Raw genomic sequence first — 27570 nt, 5'->3', positions numbered from 1 at the left:
GGAGGGGCTGCGCTGCGCGCTGGAAAGGGGCGGGGCCAGAGTGACAGCGAGCCCGCTTTCTTAAAGAGACAGTCACTGCCCTCACCTGACTACGCGGCCAGCGTCTCTTTTCATGGTTATAAAATGTACTTCTTCTTTCTTTATATTCCAGTCTTGCTCTCTTAATTTAGCCCTAATTTAAGTCAACAAGGGGGGCCTTGTTACAGCTCTGTAAGACATGACACCTTTAGGTGTTTATCTCACTATAGTTGCGTGATTGCTGCATCGTATCCAAGCGCATGTGTCCAGAAAATGAACACTGAACACAACACAAAAGCTACAAATCATAACGGGCCTGCAGATTGTTCATAAACTTCAAACCGTCTCAAAGAGCAGTATGCTGCCACTTATATTCTTTATCAATATCTAACTGTTAAGAAAGATATTATTTCCCTTTTCCGGGTGACTTTACAATTTTCTCGCGCTACCTGTGAGGTACTGTAGGTGCCATTACATCATGTGGGTGTGCTGCATATTTAACTAAATGCTGCCATCTAGTGGAGGAATAATATACACGTATGACAGTCACCAGTTTACAATTCTTTTTTTATTCGAGAGATTATGATAAATGTATACAATCCCAGGGTGTCATTTTGTTTTTAATCCTATAAATGGCTGTATTTGTGTAAGTAAATATTGGCCATGCACTTAACTACAATGGGAAAAAGAAGCGGAGACGTGAGTCAAATACTATAACCGTTTTATTTACCTGAAACCACAACCTCAGTGATGCATGTACAGTCATTATCAACCTTCAATAATGATCGTCTTTTTACATATGGTTAATATTGTTCTTCGACCAGGAGTTTACCGAGGGGGGCCCGCATATGGCCCCCCCCCCTCACATTAGATCACAGTTTTACAGCAGTTGATAAAGATATATGATGATGATGATAGTAGTAGTAATAATAATAATAATAATAATAATAATAATAGTAAGATAACGCAGAGGCCATTAGAAATCAGGAGAACACTGTTGTATTGCAGGATTACCAATGAATCAAAGTGTCAGTCTGTAGTCCTCACAGTAAAGGACTAACTCAGTAATGTAAATGGTTTGGTGATCAGCCTACAGTAGTTAAAAAAGAGGCGGGGGGATAAAGAGTAAAAAAAACATATATCAAACTCAAGTAGAGCACAGTCAAGTTCAGTATGAGTCAGTTCTCATCGTCTAATATTGTGCAAATTACCCAGATCGTTACAATAAAAACAGTGATTTTTTCCCTTAAATCTACGATATAACCATCTTAAAAGCATCTTAATATGTCGCTGGCGTATTATACATTAGAATCTATAAATACAAATTGCAAAGCCTACATACAGCTGAAACGCATGCATGTTTTTTTTTGTACACCGATGTACAGCTAAGACCATTTAACCCAGTGTTTTTTTTTTAAAGGTTCTCTACACTACCATAGAAGTTTGGAAAAAAAATCTTCATGCAAGAGGGGGGACGACAACAAGGTCGCACACAAAACCTGGAACAGTATCGTATTGATTTAGCATCTGCACGCAGAGGTATGAGTGTGTTGAGAGGTGTGTGTTCATGTGTTTGTGGTGCATGGGGCCATGGGAACAGTTTTTCTACCCCTATGTATTTGGTGTTATTACTGGGAATTTCCTTTTTTTTGTTGTTGGTGCAACGGTACATACAGACACACACACACACACACATACACAAACACACACACTGCTGGTCACCGTGGTGTCGGAAGGTGTGTGGCGCTAAGAGTGAGCGCACATGCTGGATGGTAGGACGACTCCAGCCTCGGAGCCCACTCTTTAAATTTTGTGAAACTTTTTATGAGAGCCAACCTAAAAGAGAGGAAACAAAATGCGTTAATACCACACACTGGTAGATGGTCCATGAAACATTTAAAAATATAAAATGTACATTTTCAACCATATTATCAGGAGTATAGGTATTTGCTTTGTGAATATTAAGCAAGCGTCAAGAGAGGTGTAAAGAACAGCACACGGTGACATTCACAGTGGTGGCATCATGTGGTCAATGTCAAGCGCAAGTTTCTCTGCTTCTCTTTTAGGAGTCTCAACCTACAATCCCTCCTCTAATAGGAATAACATTTCAGTGACCCTGATGACAGAACATCATTTCCCAAAAAGCTTTTTCATTTTTTACGGTGAAAGTAATCTAACCTTTATTTCAGGGAGTGTTTCTCTTGTTTGATTAGATCCTGCTGTGTTCAGGTAACATTTAGTAGAAGATGAAAAAAATGGATACTCACTCTAGTGACAGGGGAGCCAATGGAAGGCATTGAGGAAGAAAGCACACAGTTAAGTGGAACACAAACACACACAAAGTGCAAACAAACGCAGGCTTCTAACACCGACCCCCCCCCGGCCAAAAAAGCATGCTTTAAGACAATGGAGGGGGAGGGAGGGGGTGTTCCTAACATTTTCCATACAATAGGATGCTTAGGATTAGTGTAGCTGACCGTATGGGCTCTGATCCAACATGTATACACTATCACAAAGTATGGTATCCCACTTAGCACAAACTAAGATCTCTAAACATTCAAGCCTAGAGATCGGTTTCACCGTCGTCGTTATTTCCTCCTTCCTCTCATCGTGTTGTGCCAAGAAGACTGAAGCATTCATATGTCTGAAATGGTTTGTATTCAAGTATCATATGCACATACAAAAACACTGGAGGTGAATAATGTTGATAACCATTGGCCTCAGTCCCATTGAATAAAGACAGAAAACACTTTGATTCAAAGGGTTCAAGAGTGTATTATTTTTTCCTTGAAGTAAAAAAAACAAACATTTTGGGATCATATTTTCGTTCCAAGTTCATTTTGTATTAGTATTGTTTTCTTAAGATTTTTAATATTACCATCCTTTGAATCAAACGCCATGGAGATGGTTATTACCACACAACATCCCCATTCAGTTCTGTCTCCAAAGCAAAAAAATAAAATTAAAGTTAATGAAAGTCAAAAAAGATTTTTAAAAATCAAGACAAAGAATATATATCCTTAAAAGTGTTAAGAGTGAAGGAAGATTGTGTTCTTTGTTTTCTGCACAAGCAAATAGGGGCACACCTCAGATGTTACGCTTTAGCAAGACCATTGAAGGAGAGTGTCTAGAGATGAGCAAAAAATAATATTTTTATCATGTTGAGGTAGCTGTGCTCTGCCCAGTGCAGAAAAACTGGCTTTTTTTTCAAATCATTATAGTAAAAAAACATCCATGAATTTATACTCTTTAACAATGGGGGAGGGGGGGACATACACAATTAAATTAGAAATGAGAAAACCATATACAGTTCATGCTTGGTCACGAGACATGCAGCTTTTAATTTCCATGATTCTTTTTTTCCCCTCTCTCTTTTGTGGAGCATTCACACGTTCACTCCCAAACCTTCCCCCGTCCTCGTCTGCCACACGCAGGTTGTCCTCTCTGAAAGAGTTCTGAGTTTTATACTGAAGACACAATGGTAAACATTGGAAATTAAATGAAGGCGGTATGTCTAAGCCACGCTGGTCAAACAATTTACAAAGCCATTTAAAAAACAACAAAAAAAAAAAATTGCATAATAGTGTTCATTCTCTGTACAGATCAATGTTTTTTCTGATATCTTAAATTTTCTTTTTCCATGGAGAGGGAATCTCAGCGAAACTATCTACTGTTGGTACTGTAGTGACATAAGACAAAATATATTCCCCAAAATCATTTAAAATATAAACCTCAGAGGCAATATTGACAAAAAAAGAAAGAAAAAGAAAATGGCGACAGTATATTTCCTTCAAAACCAGCAACAGCGTCCACAGCTACAGGAGTGATGGTCGTCTAACACTCGCATTTGAAAGCCTCATCCATTCACAAATCCTACTATCCCAACACAAAACAGGTTATTTCTCAATGTTAAAATTTTATATTATTCGTTACGTTTCAGGTGTTAAAGTTGGTCCTTCTCATACACACACGGTAGGCACGCACAAGCACACACTCTAACTCTACAAACACGCGCACACACACACACACACACACACACACACACACTAGCTATGCTTATGTAGGAAGGCAGAGAAGGAGGAGGGAGGGGGAAGAAAGAGTGACGTGATGGTGGTAAGAAGGAGGAGGGAGAGAGGGAGGGGGGTGGAATGATGGTGGCGGAAAAGTCGAGGTTGTGCTCAAGTCAGTCAGGACCAGAACATGTCGGCCATGTTAGTGTCGGAGCTGTAGATCCAGAGGACCAGGGGGAGGGAGAGGGCCACGAAGGGCCAGGAGATGCCCTCCATACATGCAGATAGGCAGCAGCCTTTGGAGCCGGCAGGCTTCTCCAGCTCTTTACCAGGCTCCAGGTAGTTCCTGGCGGCAAACTTGAGGAACTCGTCCAGCAGAATGACAGGCAGCGACATCTTGAGCACCATCAGCCACTGAGTCAGATTCAGAGGGGTGATCTGGAAGATGATCTGAAAAGAAGCACGAATAGACACAGGTCACGCCGTGGAATCGTCTGCATGGCAGTGGATCCCCATGTTTGACAAAAATGTTTTCATTCGGCACGGCCAACACGCCCCAGTAGCAAAACATGTGTCAAAACTAAAAATAAATATTTCTCACTGGAAGAGGCTCCACGTAGAGGATGAGAAAGTGAAGGGACATGGAGAGGCAAATGGCTCCCAGCAGCCACACATTCTCCCAGGGAGGCATACGCAGCAGGGACTGGTTCTCTGACACACTGAGGAAACAAAGACAAAAGGCACATGTTCATTAAAAAGTCACTCAAAACCCATTACTTATGTCAATTATCCCACAGGAATAAGGAAAATGAAAGAACAGGATACTGGAGCACACACTCCAGTTTGGTCTAAGCGTACGGTAAAAATAAAAGAGAAAGTTGTAAAGACCTCAGAGTTCAGGTGCTCACACTCACCTGTTTAGGGCATTGCACATCTCAATGGTGACCAGCACAGACAGGGCCATGGTCATAGGGTAAGGGGACTCAAAGATCTTACAGTCCAGATCCTGGAAGTCTGCGTTCTCTGGACCACACTGAAGGAAGTGGCTCTGTAGGAAAGGAGAAATTATTCAGTCATGGCACAAGCGGAGCTAACAGATAAATTTAAGTGTTTGTGTTCGAGTGTGTTTGCTGCTGCAGTTCATACCAGCTGGTAGAACGTAATCCTTGGTCCATCCTCAGCAGCAACAAACCACCAGGCAGCAGCACCGACAGTGGCAGCACCAACGTAACCTAGGGAGGCAAACCAGAAACACACATTACCCCAACTCATATCGTCCTAATATGGCAGATCTGAGCTAGCTACTTGCTAATCTTTGCCCTGAAGATGAGATCCTGCCATGACATTTAACCAGCAGCCCTACTGCTTCTCAAAAGTGTCAATACTTATGTAAGTTTTTTAATAACCTGTATAGCTGAGCGTAGTCTGTCCCCCAGTTACTTTTCAGAGCTACTTACTCCCTATGCTCCAAGCTATAACCAATATTTGGCAAAGTCAAGGCTGGTAACTGAGGGTGACGGGGCTTTTGGCATCAGGACCCAGAGGCTCTGGAATTCATTGCCTTGGGAGATTGGACTTGCCAACACTTTTTAATTTGCTACTTAAACAACATTCTTATAGAAAAGCCTGATTTTAAACTGGTTTTAACTGCTGTTGTTATGTTATATTTCCTTTTTTTGTTTTGTCTTGTTTTGTTCTGTGCTTATTTTACTTTGTAACCCTATTTAGATTAGTGCTTTAGAAATAAATTTTTATTATTTTTAGAAAATCTGCAATGAATCATTAGTCCACACGGTGGAAACGGAAAAACTAGATTGGAGTGTCACATTTGGCATTTCCTTCCACAATAATGAGCCAAATTTCCTCCCTTACATCCAATGGCGAGGTATCTGAAGAAGAGCCATCCGGAGATCAGGGGCTCGCGGGCGTTGCGTGGGGGTTTGTTCATGATGTCCAGGTCTGGTGGGTTGAAGCCCAAGGCGGTGGCAGGCAGACCGTCGGTCACAAGGTTGACCCAGAGCAGCTGAACAGGGATTAGAGCCTCAGGGAACCCGAGAGCTGCAGTCAGGAAGATGCTGCACACAAAAGAAGTGGTTGCATGTCAGAGGGACGGACAGAGTCATACAGGGAAGGGAGTTTGATTGAATAAAACCACTCATCCTTACCAGACAACTTCGCCCACATTTGAAGAGATGAGGTATCTGATGAACTGCTTCATGTTGTTGTAAATGGCTCTGCCTTCCTCGACTGCAGCTACAATGGTGGAGAAGTTGTCGTCAGCCAGCACCATCTCGGAGGCACTCTTGGCCACGGCCGTACCGGAGCCCATGGCGATGCCGATCTCGGCCTTCTTAAGAGCAGGAGCATCGTTCACTCCATCGCCAGTCTGAAGGGGAAAACCAGAGAATCCATAAATCATCTTATTATTGTTCAGCATTTTACATGGTATAACTGTACAAGAAGCATGTCCAATTTCTCACCATAGCTGTGATCTCATCAAAGGACTGCAGGATCTCGATAATCTTGGATTTATGTGAAGGCTCAACACGAGCGAAGCAGCGGGCCTTGACCACAGCGTCTCTTTGTGCGGCAGGTGACAGATCGTCGAACTCTCGTCCAGTGTAAGCCATACTGGAGACGTCGTCGTCCTCGCCGAAGATACCAATGCGTCTGCAGATGGCCACCGCCGTCCCTAATGTAGGAATCAGAGTACATGATTGACCCTTTCAGTATGATAAACTACAGTATATGATTATTTAGTGTTCTCCAGAGTATTCTCTCTTATTCTTCTCTCTTATTCTCTACACACCCTTGTTGTCTCCAGTGATCATAATGACTCGGATGCCTGCAAGACGGCAGAGTCTAATAGACGCTGCCACCTCTGCTCTGGGAGGGTCCAGCATGCCCACACAGCCGACAAACGTCAGATCAGTCTGGGTGATAGAAAAAAGAAAAAAAACTGCATCTTAACAAATTCACATGAGATTAAAAAAACAATCGTGTGACAAAACCTTAAGCAGCAGCAATCAACACTATCAATACACCCCAGCTCTTACCTCATACTCAATAAAGCGGGTGGAGTCCTCCAGCACCATCTCATCTTTGCTCTTGGGGTTGTCTCGGGTGGCCAGAGCCAGACAGCGCAGGGTGTCCCTGCCAGTTCCATATTCCCTGATGACGGACATGAGTTTCTCCTTGATGCCGGGGGTCAGTGGCACCTTGTTATTGCCTACACGGACGTGTGTGCACCTATCAATCACTCCCTCTGGAGCACCCTAGAACCAGGCAAAGAAAGTGTAAGGAAAGGACAAACGGATGAGACATTAACAGTCAGAAATACTTTGTTTTAGGCTACATCCACATTACTATGTTTTTGCTTAGTGCAGCGTGTAAGTGCAGCTACGTTTTTGTCCTGCAGAGTTTCTGGGAGCCTAAAATAAAGACGTATGGGAACACTGCGCACTCCGTTTTAGTTTGAATACTCAGGGGCTGTGTTGTAAACGAAATGTTATACAGACTTACTTTAAGTTCTACCTCAACATCGGTCCCTACTCTAACTTTTCACCAAAGTTGTTTCTCGTTCATAACCAACTCTAGAGCAAGTAACCGACTCTAGAACAATCTACTTCCTGTTTACAACGGTACGCACATGGTCAGTAATTCAAACCCAACAATAAATCTCAATGTGTGTATTTGTCACCTTTACAAACATCTTGCCAGCAGAGGAACGGGCTTTGTTTGGAGTGCAGTACACAGACATGGACTTCCGGTCTCTGGAAAATTCCAAGGTAAACTCTTTCTTCATTAGCTGCTTGATCACCTGAAAGATACAATGAAACACAACTGCAATAATCACTACCTTCTCCTTTCACAAAGAAATAAAAAAAGAGTTTTTTAAGAACTGAAGGTTACATACAGAATTACAGGCGTTGGCTCGCTCGATCTTGGACAGGCCTTTGACATCTGTGTCAAACACGTTCATCTTCTCCACCAGGCATGTGAGAGCCGTCTCTGTGGCCTCACCCACCTTCTCAAACACACCTTTGGTCTGGAAAGACAGACAAAAACACAAATCGTCAATCTCAATCCGAAAAAAAGTGGAAGGTGATGCAAGGTGTGCAAAGTTGACGTTCGTGGTTTAAGTTCTGGTTAACATGCAAATATAACTTAGTGCCAACCTCATTATAGTCCAGTGAGGAATCATTACAGAGAGCACAGATGGAGGCCAGCTCCACCAGGGCATCGTACTGGGAACACTTGACTGGTTTGCCATCGTGGAACCTGAAGAAGGAAGCAACTAGTGAGCCACTGATGCAGAGTGATGTACATCAAAAACACCTTTTTCACTTTGGCTTCTCGACATAGTATGACATTGATAAAGTTTGTTGATCGTTAATTTTCATTTTTAAAGCACACAGGCTGAAGACAGGATACTCACACTTCTCCATCTGGGGCGTATGTGGAGCCTGTGACAGTGAATTCCTTAAAGGAACAGTGCTCACCCTCAGCTCGGTCAAGGACAACCATCTAGAAACACAAAAAGGTTGTAGAGACAAACTTATTAGTACAACACTACTTCTGTCTCGGAAAAAAAAGCCAAGAGGCTGAGGAAACTTCATCCAGCAGGTGGCAGCAGACTATCACCCACGGTTCAAACAAGAAACTTGGACACCATGACACCACCTGAACATAGAACAGTGTTCAGCAATGAAATGCTGAGCCAAAGCAGACACTGAGCACTCCGGTGGTGGCGGGGTCCATAAACCTCATCTTACTGCAAAGCAGACGCAGGGTCACTTATGAATAAACACCTTGCCAGAGTGAATCACTAAGGCGGAAGTCGTTTGACCTTGATTGTGCAATTTTGGGGGGTAAAGAGACTAGTTACGGTCTCTAGTTTGTCCAGGGCCTTAATAAATTAATTAAAAACTTAATTTTTGAAAGAGATATTGGAAACCAAGACCAAGCTTAATGTGCGAGAGGAAAAAAAACAATAGGGGTTTTTGAGGTTATACGACATGTCAGTATTCATGTGTCTGTATTCACTCACACTCTTGCACATTGCTGAATCTAGAGCATCACACTTGCAAAAAATTGAGGACGTCAAGACAGAGATGCACAAGTGATGGAAATAGAAATATCTGATTAGATGGATGAGCTCCCATTATGGCTGCACTCCCCTCAGGCAAGAAAGCAAGACTTCAAAAAGCAGTGATGTCAGTGGTGGTCAAACCCAAAAATACAAAAATCTGATATCGAATGGAAACAGTCAGTCACTTAATAAAACTAATTTTGGCACTGGCTAGTTCGAACGGGGGGGGGAACTTGAATGTTACAGATGCATTAAGCACAAAATTCTCTTTCAGTGAAAATACCCAGGAATAGCATCTGACTGTTTTCAAAACGAAGCCTCTCCAAATTGCTGGACATAATTTTCAATGCGGAGGATGAGCGAAGGAAGAGGAGACAGAGAGCGGAGAGAATCTTCAAACGCAAGGTCAGTTATGCAACTCCACTGCTGGTTCTGCTGCTGCTAGTGACTAACTACTGCATACTGATCAGCATGCTGCCTGAACAAGAAGGGGGAGGAGAGTGGAAGGAGGAGGAGGGAAGAGAGGAGGAGGAGGGAAACAGAAGAGCAACAAGATAAGGGGCTGAGGAATAGTATTGAAAAAAGATGGAGGGACAGAGTCGGAGAGAGGAGTACCGTAAACCAAAAATTAAAGAGACATTGATTGGAACGAAGGAGCTCGGAAGCTTCACTTCAGGGGAAATCATATACACTTTGTAAGTGTAAAATTGTTGCGAAATTGATAATAGTTCATACAGCCTAGTTATTCATACCAATGTGGCATTAGAAAATAAATATTCAAATATTTCTGAAATGGTCTTTACACCGCTGACACAAAGAACCACATAGACAGGTGATTATTGTTATGTAGTTATCATGTTAACCAGTCAGAGTGCGAGCCAGGGACTCTAACCTGTTGACACAGACAAGTAGAAGCCTACTATGAATTTTTTTTGCAGGCAAACATTTACACTGTTTACGTGTGGTTTGGTTGAGCAAACAATGTCGGCTTCATTTCAGGTGAACTGAGCTGAATGTTGAAGGTTAATGAGTTGACTTTAAATTGCTGCTTTCAACAGCAACAATACCCTGCAAGGTAAAGATGGGGACTAAGCGGGAAAATATAGGACTTCTGACTCAGTCAAATGCACAGAACACCATAAACGTAGGCCATAAACTTAGACAAACATTATTTTGAAACTCTAAACGGCCAGGTACAATTTCTTCAATCATTTACGAGAAGGCGGAGACAGACCGGGCTGACATGTTTATTCTTCAAAATCTGCTCTCTAAATGAAATGTTTTTTAATATTATAACTTGTTATTTTCTTTCTTAATTTGTTTAAGCTATAAGTGATCTTTTAACATCTTATTCTAACAGTAGATTTCTGACTGCTGAACCCACAGACTGATTGCCAAAGCTCCTTCCAAAACCAGTACAATCAAACATGATACATGAGGATTCAGGTTTCTCTTTTGTCCGAGCCACTATTCTCTTACCCTGCACACAGACATCTGATTGGTGGTCAGAGTGCCAGTCTTGTCAGAGCAGATGACAGACGTGCAGCCAAGGGTCTCCACAGAGGGCAAACTGCGGACAATAGCGTTCTTCTTAGCCATGCGGCGCGTTCCTAGCGCCAGGCAAGTAGTGATGACAGCAGGCAGACCTGGAGAGAGACGGCAACAGTAACACGAGAGGAGAATCAAGACATGCACACAAGGAGAAAAATGGTTACGAAATCATTCATTTCACTCAAGTGGTGAAGCTATCCTTTTTCCCTGAAGCATGTAGTGCTGAAGAATAACACATTTTATAGGATTTTCTTAACCATCTGCTCAGCATTGTGAAGAGCAGAATAATATAGAATAATATTGGAGCCTCTCAGAGCAAATAACACTTCAAGGGCACGGTTGGATTTGTGTCGCCCTCCAGCTCACCCTCGGGGATTGCAGCAACCGCCAGAGCCACAGCGATCTTGAAGTAGTAGACAGCACCGCGGATCCAAGAGCCTCCGTGGACAGGATCGTTGAAATGCCCAATATTGATGATCCACACGGCAATGCAGATCAGTGTGATAACCTTGAATTATACAACATTAATGTAAATTTAGAGATTGTTTTTTTAATAACATTTTAAAGTGCAAAAAGGGGCCGAAGGACAACAGCGTGAGAGGTTAATGTCACTTCACAAATAACCTTGGACAGTTGCTGTCCGAATTCATCCAGCTTTTGCTGCAGCGGTGTGCGCTCCTGCTCCGTTGACGCCATCTCATCTCGGATTTTGCCGATCTCTGTGCTGCTTGCGGTGGCCACCACCACACCTACGGCCTTTCCGGCTGCGATGTTGGTGCCCTGTGAAGGAACAATGAAAATCATAAGAAGAAAATAATATATCGCACATGCAGCTTCTGGTAGTATGGGCGAAACCAGTTAAACAACATTTCTGAGATATGCGTCACAAAGACACACTAAGGAAGATTCAACATGCAGCAAGAATCAACATGCAGCGAGAGGTAAAGCATTACATTCATTTAGCTGACGCTTTTTGTCCAGCGACTTACAATAACCAGTTTTTGACTCATAGTCATATCAGAGGTGGGCAGGTAGCATGAAGAGCATTGCCCAAGGTCCCACACCGGATGTTTTTAGCAATGACCTGACCGGGAATCCAACCTGGTAATGGATCCATTTTCGGGGAAAAAAATTTAGAAACTGTGAAAAGAAGCCATGGCAACTTATTCTAGCATTTGCCTGAAAGCAAATTTCTTCTGTAGCGGGAGGTGTACATAAGGTAAATCCCATCTGTTCAGACATGCACCGTCTCGTATGTTTCATTCATACAGGACAGAAATAGCTGGGATCTGGACAATAGAATGTTTTCATTCTTTAAAAAAAGAGGGCGTGAAGGAGAGAAAAAAAAAGGAGGATGACAGCAAAACTTTGTTGCCTTTATAGATGTTGTCAGACTCACAGGGAAGATGGAAAGGGGCGAGGATTTTCTTTTTAATAAATCAAAGCATAAAAAAAAGAAAGAAGAGAAGAAGCACATAAAAACAGTCTTGTGAGTCACTCACAGAAAAGAGCATGTTCTTCTTGTCCTGGTTGACAGCACGTGGGTCTGGCACCGGGTCGGTGTGTTTGATCACAGACACAGACTCTCCTGCAGGAAGAGGAAACAAAAAGATATGAGATCAGTGAGCAGTGGGAGAGTTCCTACGCACAAGCGCAGAAAAGTGGTACATGCGATGCTTGGTTGACGCCTCGCAGATATGCGTGGAAAAGGCTTTTTGCAGCCGATTGAACAGGCCTGACAATTATCAAATCCGTCACTGCAAGTGACTTTCAAAGACCGTATCTGATGGTGCGTTTACACCGTGTATGTTTGTGTAATTAACTGTGCGAGGTCTGATAGAGTACGCAGGGAGCATTTGACAGGCAGCATGGCCATGAATGGGGAAAGGAAGAGGAGAAAACCAGCAGAATCACTAAAATATCCCATGGAATTTGCTACCAATTAAGGCAGCAGAGCAAGACAAGAGATTTAAGAGCTTGATTCACTTAAACCCCTTCTCTCGTGCATTAGCCACACTTCAGTGTTCTCCCCTTATATTCCATTTACCTAGCAACCAAATGATCCAGCCATAGATATATCTATTTTACATTTTCCTTTCATCCACATCTCTTTTTTTCTTCGGTATTAACTTGGCAGCCATGTTTACAGGGTGTAATGAGGGCATGTGCATCAAAAGGAGACAGAAACTTCTAATTCTGCTAGGACTGGGTTGAGGCGATTTGTTGCAGAGGCAGGCAGAGACTTTTTTTTTTTTTTTTAAATTAGGACGGCAATATGTAAACATACAGAATGCATAATTTTGAGGTGGGTACAGAGAGAGACAGAAACAAGACCCAGCAGAAGCCAACACAGACAAAAGGGCTGCAATAGTTTTACCTGTAAGAATCGATTGGTCTACTCTGAGTGTGGTCGACTTGATAGAAGTCAGCCTGATGTCTGCTGGCACTTTATCGCCAACTGTGGACAGAGAGGACAAAAGCAAATAAGACACGCAATAACAACTTGAAAGCATCTTTAGGCGACAATGATCACAAGCGGATCATACTGGATTAAGTTAACTTTAAGATTGTACAAACAACAATTTTCAAGGCAATGAAAAAAACAAAAGGCAGTGTGGTGTCATTGAAATCTCCCACAGGCAAATAACATTAGAGCACTGTAAAATGAAAAGAGAAAATAGACAAAGAATAAAGCAATAAACAAATCACAAAACAAAGACACTCAGATCTTAGAAATTCAATCAACTGCTGTGTCGTTTTTTTTTCAACTAATGCCCCTTGGGTGTAATAAAAAAATCAAACTCAAGTTATTTGTTCGTGAGAGGCTGAGAGAGAGTAATTCAAATATTATTAATGTTCAACTTGTCTCCTGCGCAGGACGCGAATAGATTGCTGCTCATTCTTTCCACTAACAAGAGGCTTGAGCAAACCCCAGTGAAACAAAGGTAAAACGTAGATGTACACCAGATTCCAAACAACGTGTTTCCTTTGCAGTAAACAGATTAAAAGCCTCTGACATTTAACAGCATCAAACACTTTGACTCCTTTGTATGGTTTCAAGTTCAGGTTGGGTCTGATGTGGACAGATAGAGTGCTGATAACGAACGCTTCCGCTTTGAGGATAAAAGTATTTTAAACTTAAGAACATCCGCTTTCAAATCATATTTTTCTTGGAGTTTTCCATTACAAGGAACAAAAATGAAAAATTAAATTTCTTCAAATAGGGAAGATCCATGATGACGAATTTTTAAAAAGGTTTTTTTTTTTTTTTTTTTAAATGAGTGAAGTAAATCTAAGTCACGTCCCCAGTTTAATAGCAGCTACAGGTCCCCATAGCACCCAAAAATGACGGCTGACATTTTAATGAAATTCTAAAGCACAATGGAAAATGCCACTGCTGCGCCAAAATTAAACATTACTTGGAGCTTACAGTAAGATATGACGCAGCTTGAGAGGGTGAAAGCAATATAAAGCAATGACCCAGAGGCTCTTTAACAGATCCCCGTGTGGACAGTGCAGAATGGAGACAGACATGTAAACCAACCCGTGGGCCTCTGCAGTGCCCTTCTGAGTGGTGAGGGGAAGAGATTGGGGGGGAGGAAGAATGGAAGAGGGATTAGATGAGTCCTGCGAAAACACAAGTCCAAAAATGGGAAAACTATTTTGATCAGTTGCAAACGTGCTGTTGCGTTTGGGGGAGGGGGCAGTGATAAAAAAAAATTCTGTTTTAAGCAAGGAGAACCCGCTTTACGTCACATGAACTAAAATAGAAACTGCATGATGTGACTTGTTTATAGACTGTTCATTCATTACCTCCAATTCTCATGAATTTGTGACAGTTATTAGCTATTAATACAGAAGACTGGAGTAAAAATACCACACAAGAAATGTGTTACCTATAAAAACAAGTACCTCGCTTTATGTTCCACATTTTGCTTACACCACGAAAACATTTAAACAAATCTATCGGATTACTGTAACATGGGGTAATTGCGAGTTCGTGGTGAGTGACAATGCTTCTGAACTGTACCAGCTGCACTACTATATTTGGTCTTCCAGTTGAATAGAGGCTGTCAGAACCACGTCATCACCTGTCTGCCTTCAAACTAGATCCCCCCATTTAACAGGCAGGAGATAGTGGAGGAGAGGAGCAAGCGTAGCATGAGGTCGGACACAAAGGAGCTGAGGAACTGCAGATGCTGGAAACATTTAAGACTCAAAGCCCTGTGGGAAGCTTTCTCCAAATTGCCACTAATTATAAAACCTTGAAGTAATAGTGAAACATCCCCCCAACCTATCTGTGTATACTTGGAACATGGTGTGGCAGCGAGAAGACATTTTTATTATTAAGACCATTAAAATATATGTACTTCTCCTTGGAAAAATCAAACTATTTATCAAAGCAAATCATTCATACAGCTGCAATTATTAACATGTCGAAAACTACTGTTGTAAATTAGTGTAAACTTAACAAACAGTCCCATTTTGTTTTTGCTACAAACACCCAGGATTTGCAGCTTTTTAAACTTAGGTTATCTCTCCTATCATCTTTAAAAATCTCTTTTTAGCTCTATTTTTTCTGGGAAACAGTCGACAGCCTCCGGGACAGGGATCCTTCCTTCTCTCATGTGAACAAAGGATTGTATCTGTGTTTATCTATTCCCTTGAGTGACGAACAAAATGTCAGGCTGCATACTCTTAAAGCGATAACACCCCATCAGCTTGTAGAGACCCAGGTTGTCTTCATACCCCATACAAGGTCTGTATTCCCACTCCCCCCCGCCCCTTTATCCAAACCATGGTTTAAACCTATTAACACAATGTGACTTGTGATGCTTTAAGACATGCACTAAGTCCGGACATTTTCCTGAAAATTTCGGAGGGGCTGTGTGATAACGCAAATGTTGCTAAGGACTTTTTCCAGCCAACCCCCTGGTCAAATCTCTGGAAATTAACAGCGGGCGAGACCTCTCGTGAAGAATCTTAGGAGTGTGAAATGAGCAGAGACAATAATCCCATATAACAAAGTCTAAGGTCATCTCAACATCATAACATGGAACAGGACACACTGCATTATGAATTTGAGTTACGCTAATACAGCACCCAACTATTCGTCATGGGGGGTCCAGTGACAATTTAAAGGTCTTTAGGGGTTTTGGGTTTTTTTTTTTCCCAGTGACCGATGCTCGCTGATGTGTTAGCACGTAGGCTTCCAGCCTTCTGGGTCATATCATAAGGTCCTACAGCCCTCAGGAGACTCTCCCACTCCTCTTATGAAAGGGAAAAACCACAAGACCAAACCTTGAGATGCACAGACACATACATGCCACTGTTCATGCCTTATGATATCTGTTTGATGGCTGCTGTGTGAAAGGCAGCAGACAGTGAAATAGACGGGGCAGAGATAGATAGCACGGGTTTCGACGATAGACAGACTTACCCTTCGTTCTTAAACATAAGAGTGAAATCTGGGCATGTGGCCATCTGGAGAACAAATTATTTATCCGATTAAATATGTACCCTTTCTAAATGTTACATCCTGACTTCCAGCAGGCGTAAGTTAAAGGGAGAGAAAGAAAATGCTTTTATTCCTTATGCACAGGACGTTGCATGGTACAAGGGTCAAGGCCATCACTTTGGCAACCTCTTGCACAATTAGGCATTGCAAGCTAAGAACAAGCTAACGCAGAGGATTATCAGACTTGAAATAAAATAAAAACAGGAGATGCACTTAGGGGTTTCAATGAAAACTTGCGACAGACAGGAGACAAAACAGTGTTTATGAATGATTCGACTAAGTCATTGCAATGTGGGCGAAAGAAGACAAAAACTCAAGACAACAGGAACCCTTCCACTAAAATGAGGTGATGTGTCAAAAGGTGGTCAAATTTGTAGCAGAAAACATTTTGGGATTTTGAAAGGAACTTGGAGGTTAACATTCGCCATCAAACCTGACTGCTATACAACCTATCAAGTTTCTGCGTGTCCTGCTAAGTAAAGCAACCCAGTTCAGGATATTTCATGTTGATGCGAGGTGTACACCAAGTTACCAAAAGATGCAGTGTGGGTAAATTTCATTTAAATTCTAGATATGTATAACTTCTTCCCCGCTCACAGACTGGTGTGCTCAATGCTGCCAATCATTTTGATGTTAACAAAGCGGCCCCCTGATGCCGCAAAAGTACCAAAACCGGTGGTCAGTGTCTGGTTTCACAGCAGGAACCTGTTCATACTTTGTATCAATTGGGTGATTTGAGCAAGACTGGACAGCTCTAAGTGCATCAGTTCACACCTGAACTGATCTCAAGTGACCGCTCGTGATAAGATCCTACTTCCCTGCTCTATGTGCAAATACTGTAAAAACACATACATAATTTCTGTTTGTCAAAGGCATGTTTGTTTTTAGGCAGTTGGAGTAGGACAGAAGGTCCATTGTCATTGTATGAGTTGGCCAGAGTGTGATCAATAATAAGCATAGCCTTTTGGTGTGTGTGATAGCTGCACAAAATGGCTTTCTGCACAAAAAATGCATTCTGTTTTAAAGCTGACAATCTGTAAGAGAAGAAAAACTGTTGTGCAGACTCTCTTCAAGAGTGCGCATGTCTTCTGGGTAGTTGAGACAGCAGTTTCTTTCAGGTCTGACTTAGTTTTACACTAAACACTTAACAATTACTCTGCTAGAGTATCTGAGCTAGTGACAGCTAAATTATCAAAGCTCAAGATCTAAAAGTGCTGCCAGGATATAAACCATGTGCCTGGTATGACAAGACATTTTGCAGCCTGGCATTCCAGTCATACATCATCAGCCCGCACACACTGTGACACACTGGGGGACCTGTTGGTTCCCTGCCACGACTAACACAACGACGGCTAACACAACCACATGCACAAATAGCTCTTTGGCCAAATAAATGTTAGCTCCTGTGCATACTGCTCATTACACTTTAGACAGGTCCATACTGTGCAAGTTAAATCTGTTAATCAACTCCATCCTCAATACTTATGTGACCTCAGAGGCCCATTTATCAGCTTTAAGAGCATATTTATGCGAACAATTTGCTATTGCAGACATAAAATCAGATGCTATATAATTGTGTATTAAGGAGAGAGGGTTTGTTTGAGTCAGACAGTGTCAAATTATAAAAATTTAAGTTGGCACACTAACCTATGTGCCTCTGAATGTGGCATATTCGTTGCTGCAACACAAGACAGCTGTTCTGCTTGGATTATAAGACTGAAGTGCTATCAAGAATAACAAGTGCAGCAGACCAAGCTGAGAAGCAGTCCTGTCAGAGGGGAACGAGAGGAGGAGGCAGCAGTGGCCACACGATCACCGAGGTTGGGAAAACTAAAGCAGAATAAGCTGAGCACCGTCTAAAGCTGGTGTCAGGAACCTGGGTACGGTACTGTTTTTGATAAGCAGATTTCATATCCAATTCTTGTCTAACCTCTCTTTAGATTGTTATATTACTTTAGTATGAAAAGAAAATAAGACTAGGAATATAGAGACTCTGAAAGAAAAACCTAATAATTTGAATATAGTTCATTAAGAAAATCGGATTGACAAAGATGATATGGTACTTTGAGACTATTGAGGGAAAAGAAATTGTCGGTTTAATTTTACATTTGCTTTTTTTGAGCTAAAAGTGTTTGTTAGTGTTATACGATGCTGCGGCCAATGCCAATTGATTATTTTTATACCCTAATTTAACAAATTTACAGTATTTTGTGATGCAGACCATAGAAGGTCATTGCTTTAGAGTGACGGATGGTTTGATGGATGATGGATCTTTGGCGTCCCTGATGCCTCGTCTCTTGGCAAAATTACTAGCTGTTCATGCACTAAACACGCATAAGCTTTAAGGGATAACTTGGCTTGTTTACCATATTACGTGAATGTCATGGTCACCTTGAACATCCCGCAGAACATTGTTAAAAGATCAACAAAAAGCGTTGATTGATAGACTATTAAAAAAGGGATCAAATCATGCTACACATACAAGTCTGTTCAGACCAACAAATAGTGATGACTCTGAAAGGCTAAAACATTTCCTTTAGCTTAAGAAATAAAGTAGACACTGAATATATAATTATTTTCTGATTATACACAGAAGCTTAAAAAAAAAGAGTAAACCAAAAATAAATACATGTAAGAAGGATCAAAGACAGAAAGAGACTTGTCAGAAACACAAAAACAGAAATGAAACGCAGTGACGCAAAAGCCATAAACACGTGGCCCCGTCCAAGTTGAGGTTAGCCAAGAAATGTTCAGGAACAGACTGGACCTCTGCTCTTGTGTTGCATAACTGCTTTTCTCACTCGGTGCTGCCATTCTTCAGAAATTGTCATGGGAGATGAACAGGATGTGAGATCAGCTGTGTGTGTGTTTAAACTGTGTGAAGAGTACGTCATAGCACTTTTGATGATGTTTACAGAATTAATGACCCGCGTTATGAATCTCTTTGAGTCACCAAGAGCATCTGTGTGTAGAATTTACATCAATATAATAGGTGATAGGCAAACGTGTTCATATGAGACTTTTTTTTGACAGTGACCATCTTTTAAATGTGACCTCAATAGATTTTTTTTGTTGACCTACCTTTCATACAAGCAAAAAAAAAAACATACTATTATTAGACTTAGAGTGCAACCTGCCTGAGGAGGGCATGTCTAACATTTTTCCAGCTTACCTGCCACCTCCACAATGTCCCCAGGCACAATGTCCCGGGCCTTGATTCTCTGGACGCTCTTCCTGTCCTGGCGGTACACCTTCCCCATCTCTGGCTCATACTCTTTAAGCGCCTCAATGGCATTTTCTGCATTTCGCTCCTGAACAGTTAAAATAAGAAGAAATGGTTTAAAAATGAATTCCATACAATCACAAAACATAACACAGAGACTGGATGAGAAGACGGATGGAAACAAAGTGCCATTCCAGATATGCTGTTGAGGCTAAAGCACACAGTTATTCAAAATAAGACTAATGAGAGTGGACTTAGCTTAATCTTAACAAAACAAAGCGACAAATGAAAAATAAACAAGGTTTCGGATAGATGATGGAGAAGAATTTGGTTATCTTTTCACACCTCAATCGCTGATGGTGAGAATTAACTCTTTCACAACAGGTAACAGGCAAAAGGTCAAAAACTAGTCAATCCAGAGGTTAGAATATTCAAGCTAACATTAGCTCAACCTGAAGGTGAGGGTTGACACTTGGTTGTGAGAAGCCAGTGAGCCCACGCACGTAGCGCGATCTTACACCACCAAAGACAGGCACACAGAAGGGCTGGTAAAGAGTTCATGCAAAAAAGGGGGAATTTTTTAACTGCCCACCAGGATTAATCCCTGTATGCCTGAGAGCCAGTCTACCTATTGTACAGGGGAAAGGAAAGGGAACTTTGTCTGGAGTGTATTTCATGGTTTCTTACAATACAGGGGACATGCTGCCCCCCATTTGTTTGGAGAACTATTTCAATAGTTGGCTATTTCTTACACATTGCATCAGTATAAGACTGCAATGCCATTCCTTCTCGTTTTCATCAAACGATCCATTACTGCCTTCTCATTTCCTTCCTGTATGATTCCTTTCTTCCTGTTAGTGCTGTCTTTTCATTGTTCGACTACTGCTCTCAGATTGGACAGGTTAAGTGGCAGTGGTGTCATGGCCTTATGTTGTCTGACTTGCCATGTTCAGGTGATCACAGCCTGGCAGTTGGGCAGGCTGCACTCACCTGAACATGGCAAGTCAGACAACAATTGCCCAGGAGACGATGGTTTGAGAGAGATAGCAACGTGGACCAAAAACCATTCAAGCGGCTGCCAGTAAAAGATGAGGATTTACGTGGTTAAAAGAGACGAACGTGGAAAACTACAGCCAGGTTTAATTCAAATGAAGGCTATCCCAATTTCAAAAGAGGTAGGCCCATGTAAATTACAACAGAAGATGCAACCGGTGCCTCACCAGCTCCACGTCATATAGGCTTTGTTTGAATAAAAAAAGGCAAACAATCAGCCACTATTATGCCGCCCTATTTACAAGCCCCAGCAGGATCCTCAACAAACATTTTCTGTAATTTGCAACAAAAACTCAGCAGAGATCCAATCAACATGCCAGGTCTCTTCTTTGACCAAGTATACAAACTATAGGTGCAATTTAGAATGGTGGGGATTGTTCTTTAAATGACTTCATTAGACTTTGATCCCAGGAGACACTTGCACAAGCAGTGATGCACGTTTGACCTATGACAACTGTAACAAAAACTGCCTTAATAAACCCCCACAGCCTACGATCTCTCAACTCTGACCACATTGGAGAAATTAGGTCATGCAGATATCAAGATTTAGGGATTACCCTATTTAATCCCTAGATATTTAGGGTTCTGTAAGGAGATGCAGTCTTTTCTTAAAGTACCTGTGAAACATCATGTATTTTGTACATTCCAATAATTGTCGGTTTAGAACTTCTTGTAGAAACCGATACATCACATAGCAAGGAAAAAATAATGCAAGATGTAAATTATAGATGGCTGTATTTAAGATATCTAGTCATTTGATTATTAATTCTGGATTCTCTGCTAAGGCATCACTTCAGGATCAACGTCTCCTGCTCTAACTAGACATTACACTAAGGAAATTGTGCAGGGCGCTATGTTGACTCAAAGACCATGAATCATGTCAAACTGGAGCATGTCCATCACATATCATTGTGATGTCACACGTTGGGCCCCAGGGTAACAGGCTCTTTTCTGGGCCATTTTGATTTCTAACTGCAATGTGTGCCAGTTAAAAAAAAGATAATTAGCTTTTCTCTGTGCCTCCATCCACGACTGTTGCTGCCTTTGCTTGTTGCCTATGATTAAGGTGTATGTTGACAAATCAATAATGCTTCTCAAAGGAACTGGCACTGTAAATCCCAGGGGAGGCGCCTGGGCTCAGGAGGCACGTGAACATTGAGGCATAGAAATACTTCCTCACAAGCGCATTTCACTCTTACAGACCAAATGGTGCCCTGCTCAGTTTAAGAGCAAATGCTATGGTTTGTCGGAAAAGGTAGGTCAATGAATGAGGCTCAGAATATATCAAGTAAGGTGGAAGTGAGATGTTAGTGTGACTGTCTTTTTAAACTAAGAATCAAGTAGGATGTGATGTATCCTAGGCCTCAAAGGGAAAATGTTATTTTGTGTTTTGTGATGAAAATGTAATTATGAGCTTATCTCATAAGTTCACCAACAATCAAAATAGAAGAAAAACACTGCACAGCTACATTCATAAATGCAAGGTGTGTTTACCTGCCAGACTCCCACAATAGCATTTGCTATGAGAATAAGTAGGATAACAAAGGGCTCCACAAAAGCAGTGACGGTTTCCTCTCCGTCTTCAAACCAGGCTAGCACCTAAAAAACAAAACACAGAAGAAGAAATTAACAGTTAAACACATGACAACCTATAAATACTAAGTGTGAAATACAGGGAGCAGTGAAGTCCCAACCTGGGTTAACATACTGCAGGCATCTCCAAAGACAATCAGAAACATATACTCCAGCTAATATGCCTGTTGAATTACTACACAAAGAGGTCAAATAATCCTTATTGAGCAATGTAGAGAGCACCATTATAAAACAAACATTTACAGGCTTCGAAAATTGAATTGTGGATACCAATTTCCATGGATTATGAAATTCTACTTGCTGAACACAATGGATTTTCAAAATCACCATGATATGTAACAGATAATATCCGTCCACTGTGGCCAACCACTTTACGTCATCCACATGAATGGAGCAAAGAGGAGGTAGAAAGGTCAAAGCTTTTTTGAACTAAGTGTGTATTTAATGATGTCTGATAACTAGATAGGCAAGTGTTGTGTTTTCCCCAGCCTTGTCCGACACTGTATCCCATCATTTTTGTTCTAAAATATACTGAAAGCACTAAAATTAGTATACATATATTCACTTGTCTAGGATTATATTTCAAAACTTGATGACCAAATTTTACTGTACTCTGTAGGTTTTAAAATGCAATGCAAACATAGTACAGTTAAGCTTGCTAGATAGTAATAGGTTGAAATGACTTTTGCAGTATGGCTAGAATAGTCATGCACAAAATCACATAAGGTTCAGGCTGCTCTGATTCCAATGTACAGGTATTTCAGTACTTTATTTTAGCAATGAGCCATTATCACTCACTTGCTGGACAATGGTGATTATCAGGTTTGTTTTGTAAGATGATGGCATGTTCCCCTCGTGGCTTTAACACACACATTGCTCGTAGGCAAAGTTGTGCCAGAACCTCACTTTCACTTTTACGTATTTGGCATAATGAAGTTACACATCTTACAACAATTTAATAATTCATAATAAATATCTAGCCAGCCTCTGCCAGTAATGCAGAAACTGGGTCGAGTGTAGTAATCACTTCTCCTCTTTTAGAATCTGTGCCAGGAGTGAATTGTGTCAAATGACCCCCCTCCTTCCCTCCACATATTCTAATCCATCCTATCTAGAATGGCCAACTGAATTCAATATTAAGTGTCCAATTTGTGTTGCACCGCTGCGTTTCCTGAGCAACAAAATATATACTCTTAAACAAATGTTTGTGAATACCTTTGTCGTCCAAATGATATCAACACTGAAATAAATGTCAATGTTAATGCATGAGCTTGAGTGATTGAGAGCGAGCTGCTTACTACAGCCATTGATTTAAAAGCTTTGCAACCATATCTGGATGTCGTCGCCATGCCTTTGGAGCAGAAACAAGAAGAGCACATGATTTTGAACCCGACACTGTCACAAACTACAGCAGGGACAAATTATATCTGTTTGTTTATGTAACAGTCATGTTGTTCACAACAACACGAACAGCGGACATGGAAGTGATGTTGAGACTTGTAATTGTATGTTAGTCATTGTCAGATTGCAGAGGCAAATTAACACCAGCAAATACAATCTTCAGAAAGACATATGGACTTCTCAGGTGTCTGTCACTTTCACTGTTAAACAGCCAATCACACAGCATGCTGCTCATTCCAACCACATGTTAAAGTGATCTAATTATCCTTTTCCAGATAAACATGTCAACATTTCTTTTTAACTTTGGACATCTTTACTATTGACGTGTCTAAACGAGAGGTTGCAAGTTTTTGCATCGACTTCAGATTTCTTTCAAGAGCAAAGGCATGTTTACTCTGGATTGTGTCACCAGACAGATTCTGGGCTCCTTTCTCCTCCACTTTGAACTGCATTTTTGCTAATCTGCGATCTGCACTGACTCAATCAGAAATGTACTATATACATTCTGCGAGCTCACAGAGCTGTGTGGAGAAAAATAGAACCTACTGGCCTTGTCACTGTAAAAGGTGAAAAAGAAAGATGGTTGTGGAGATGAACAAGGACAATGTTCAACTGGCAGAGGCCGACTCAACTGTGAATATTCTGTTTTGAAGGAAATGACACTGGCTCATCTATTCTAAGATCATAGAGTAAATCACCATCTCAATCCTGTACCAATACTCCACTTAACTTGGGTTTTGAGGGTTGAACAACCTGCTCACAGGCCTTTACTACTATTAATCTTGATAAGATAGTGAGACAAGTGTAGCACTTGGCTGTATACAAAGGGCACAAATTAAACATGAATTCATTTTGGTAGAACTAGCAAGTTGCTTGTGCACAAACGTGTGCTATACTTACAAAGGATATGCAGGCGGCGAGTAACAGGATCCTCACAAGCAAGTCCTCAAATTGCTCAATCACCAGTTCCCAAAGGGATTTACCTGGAAGGCAGGAGATTCATTCATTCATTCATTCATTCAAATAAAGGTTTCATTGAAGAAAAAACAAACAGGAAAGAGAGCAGATGACTCCTGCATATGCATTAAAATGCTCACTCACCCTCCTCAGCTGGCAGTTCTGCACATCGTCGCCGGCCACACAAAAAAAAAATAAAAGATGGACACGCAGTTAATTAAAAGTTAGCACCTGATATGGAATAACACCGTGTTGTTGTAGCAATAGCTAAGCACAATTTACACAATGTGTTAATCTAATAGAGTGGTGATCGCCATCAATTCAACGTGACGTCGAACAACGCTCGCAACAGATCGCGGGGGGGGGGGGGGGGCGGCGCGGCTAGGCTACTCTCGACTCGTCGAACAGACTGACGTCAACCCGGCGTCCTTACCGTTTGGTCCATATCGCTCCCGCTGCTTCCTCACATGCTCTGCACTCAGCCCCGTGCTCTCGTTCACGTTGAAGAAGCTGTAGACCTCCTCGACCGTCTTCGTGTGCGCGTTGTCCATGGTGAACGGCCACTCGGGGGACAAACCGCTCGTTGCGCCCGGCTGCTCCTGAACGTTACGACCTGTCGCAGTTGCCTCCTCGTCTCGTGTCGTGTCGTGTCACGCCGTGGATATGAAACTAATACAAAAAAAAAAACCTTGGAGAATATTTCAGCGGAGGAGAGGAGGGAGGGAGGGGGGCACCGGTGTGGACTGATGCCGGCTCGACGGCAACAACACGGGGCGCAGGTGTACGGCGAAGAGTGGACGAATTAGCGGCTCGCGAGCTAAAACGCAGCTAACACGCTAATGCTAGCTAACTGTTGGACTCGGCTTGAATTCACCGGCTGCGCTCCGCTCGCTTCCACCCGTGAGATCTTCAGCGAATGCTCAATATCGACATCGCAGTCGCGGCCGGCTGGTTCAATGTCGTCGTCGTCTTCTCCCTTTTTAAAACAGCGAATTGCGGACAAATTGTGTCCAAATAGACGGTTTTAAACATGTGGTTGAGTCGCAGCCCAGCTCGTTTCGCCCGCTTCGCCCGTGTATTGCAGAATCACCAGCGTCCTCTTCGGCACCAATCGCGTTTGTCCGCTGCAGATCTCGCGTACGTCGAATGCGGTGTTCAGTGTCCGCATGTGGAACCCGCTCATTGGTCGGATATGCCGGAAGTATCTCAGTATATCGCTCTCTTTCTCTCTCTCTCTCTCTCTCTCTCTCTCTCTCTCTCTCTTTCGCTCTCTCTCTCTCTCGTGCGCGTGTGGTGCGTTACATTTTCTGTGCTCCATTAAATATGTTCTACACAATTATCAAATATCAACCAAAGCAAAATATTACATATATATCATATGTGTATGTTTTTTTATGGCTATTTCCCAATTCTAACCCAAATACTTATTACTTCTAATTAATGTTTTATCTATTCTGTTCCACACATTAATTTGTGCTATGTTCATTATGTACAATAATGACAAACATTTTTATATTTAAAGTGTGAGTGAAAGGTAGTCAAGGTTACAATATTAGATTTATGTTAATAAAAGTTACACCAATGCTTCCAGCCTATAATATCCTTGCACCAAAATAAGCATCACTTCTTTTTTTTCATCTTTGTAGCTGTTATTGGAAGTGTCTGTGAAGAATACCACTCCCTGCTAGACTGACAGCAACCTTGGCTGTGTTATAAAACATGTCCACCTTATCATTTGCCATCTGGCCTTTTATCAAGAATTTATCTGTGAAATTAGACCTAAAAGTTGCCATGGTACCATTGAGTCAAATTGGGCAGTGACATCCATCTCATTTTCACCAGAAAAAAAAACAGCTTCAAGAAAATACATTGAACGCAATCAAGCAGAAATACTTTATCCAAAGGGGCAAAAAACAAAATTATATTTTCAGCAGTTAAATTCAAAATCCCTAGACAATGAGATAACTCCTGTGTGAGACAGCAGTATCTGCTGTCTATCTGAAAGTTATTTTCAGACTCTGTGACTAACGTGTGCTGCCACAATCCAACTCCTGTTCATTGATAAGAAAGAATTAATCTGCAATTTCGCACAATGGCTTGAAATAAGAATGAAAAGGTCCAGTGCAGTCAATGATTGCCAGGATATCAGACTTATCACACTTTAACTATATCTATATTTCTATTAAATATTCTATTTTCCATAGACGTATGGTGTATGATGCAATATGATGTAAGAATGCAGAAATACATCATTCCTTGTACCACACCTGAACTGTACAAACATAAACTTACACGATAGTCACAAAAATGCACATGTTACATTTTAAGACGTGATACATTTTTGGAAGCACATAATCAAAATTAAAGTCAGCCCTCTCACTCAATTCTGTTTTGGTTAAATTACTTTTATAGAATGTCCCTTTAACATATAAAAGTTACTGCATGGGAGGCGAAATGGTGAGAGCTACGAAATATATTTTTCTGGATGATTTACACAAACACTTTAAAGATGACTCTGGCTAAATTGCCAAGAGGCCTGGTTAGTTTATTAATGTAACTATATTGGTATTGAGCATTAATTTCCCTTGCAGTGTATTTTAACTGTAACTATAGCCCTTATTCAACATGAAACAATACCATCAACATGGGGGAAAAAGACTGAAGAATTGAAAGCAATAATAATACAGTATAATTCAAAGCCATGTGGCTCAGCTCTCTTTTCCTTACATTTAAAATAACCTCGTGAATACAGGAAAACACAACTTAGAAACCTAAATACTAATACCCCAGTTTTTTTTTTCATACGGTTCAGTTACTGGTACCAGTGTTGGCGCGCATGTTGGAGCTCATACAGAAATCCTCTTCTGAAGCAAAGTTCGGAATACTCACACCCGAACCAGGGAAAAGCGCTACAGCAAACTCCTTGAAAACAACCTCTTCCCAGGGCCAGCAACGCGACCAGGAACCTGTCTCGATGCTCGGTCCCACACCAACTCCTCTGCAGCAGCGCGTGGCAAGGTCCGACCTTGTCCGTGGCCTCTCCCGCTCAGCAGCTGGTGATGCTAACCGCTAGCAACAGTCCCGTCCCCGGCCCTTAGCAACTAGCCGCACTTCCAAAGCAAGCTTGGTTACACTGTTAACAAAATAAACAAAC

At 41.6% G+C, this 27570-nt stretch overlaps 1 protein-coding gene across 2 annotated transcripts; it reads right to left on the bottom strand.

The window, feature by feature from the left end:
• Positions 1-722: 722 nt before the first annotated feature.
• atp2a2b (ATPase sarcoplasmic/endoplasmic reticulum Ca2+ transporting 2b) lies at positions 723-25571 on the bottom strand. Of its 2 annotated transcripts, none has more exons than XM_035607338.2 (24): positions 24850-25571; positions 24561-24578; positions 24360-24442; positions 21960-22064; positions 19362-19500; positions 13049-13129; positions 12174-12259; positions 11296-11451; positions 11038-11179; positions 10600-10766; positions 8467-8555; positions 8207-8309; positions 7945-8076; positions 7729-7848; positions 7085-7303; positions 6838-6961; positions 6509-6720; positions 6194-6414; positions 5901-6103; positions 5175-5260; positions 4943-5076; positions 4630-4747; positions 4358-4478; positions 723-1854 (listed from the first exon to the last, which is right to left on the bottom strand). In XM_035607338.2, the coding sequence occupies exons 1-24, from the start codon at positions 24965-24967 to the stop codon at positions 1841-1843; spliced, it is 2991 nt and encodes a 996-aa protein (XP_035463231.1). In that variant the 5' UTR covers positions 24968-25571; the 3' UTR covers positions 723-1840. The 2 variants fall into 2 exon arrangements, with proteins under 2 accessions (XP_035463231.1, XP_035463230.1); XM_035607337.2 differs by having other exon boundaries at positions 2286-4478; positions 24850-25570.
• Between the last annotated feature and the right edge of the window lie 1999 nt (positions 25572-27570).

The sequence above is a fragment of the Scophthalmus maximus genome, chromosome 20 (genome assembly GCF_022379125.1).
Source record: "Scophthalmus maximus strain ysfricsl-2021 chromosome 20, ASM2237912v1, whole genome shotgun sequence".
Classification (NCBI taxonomy): domain Eukaryota; kingdom Metazoa; phylum Chordata; class Actinopteri; order Pleuronectiformes; family Scophthalmidae; genus Scophthalmus; species Scophthalmus maximus.
The sequence above is the reverse complement of the archived record's forward strand: the minus strand, read 5'-3'. Positions and strand labels throughout refer to the sequence as shown.

Bases quoted from the DNA above. Each gene is read 5' to 3' on its own strand.
- atp2a2b (XM_035607337.2), bottom strand. From the start codon at position 24,967: ATGGACAACGCGCACACGAAGACGGTCGAGGAGGTCTACAGCTTCTTC. The intron at 6,415-6,508 runs GTGAGAAATTGG...TTTCCCCTTCAG, and splicing joins TTGATGAGATCACAGCTATG to ACTGGCGATGGAGTGAACGA. The intron at 5,077-5,174 runs GTATGAACTGCA...CCTTTCCTACAG, and splicing joins GGATTACGTTCTACCAGCTG to AGCCACTTCCTTCAGTGTGG.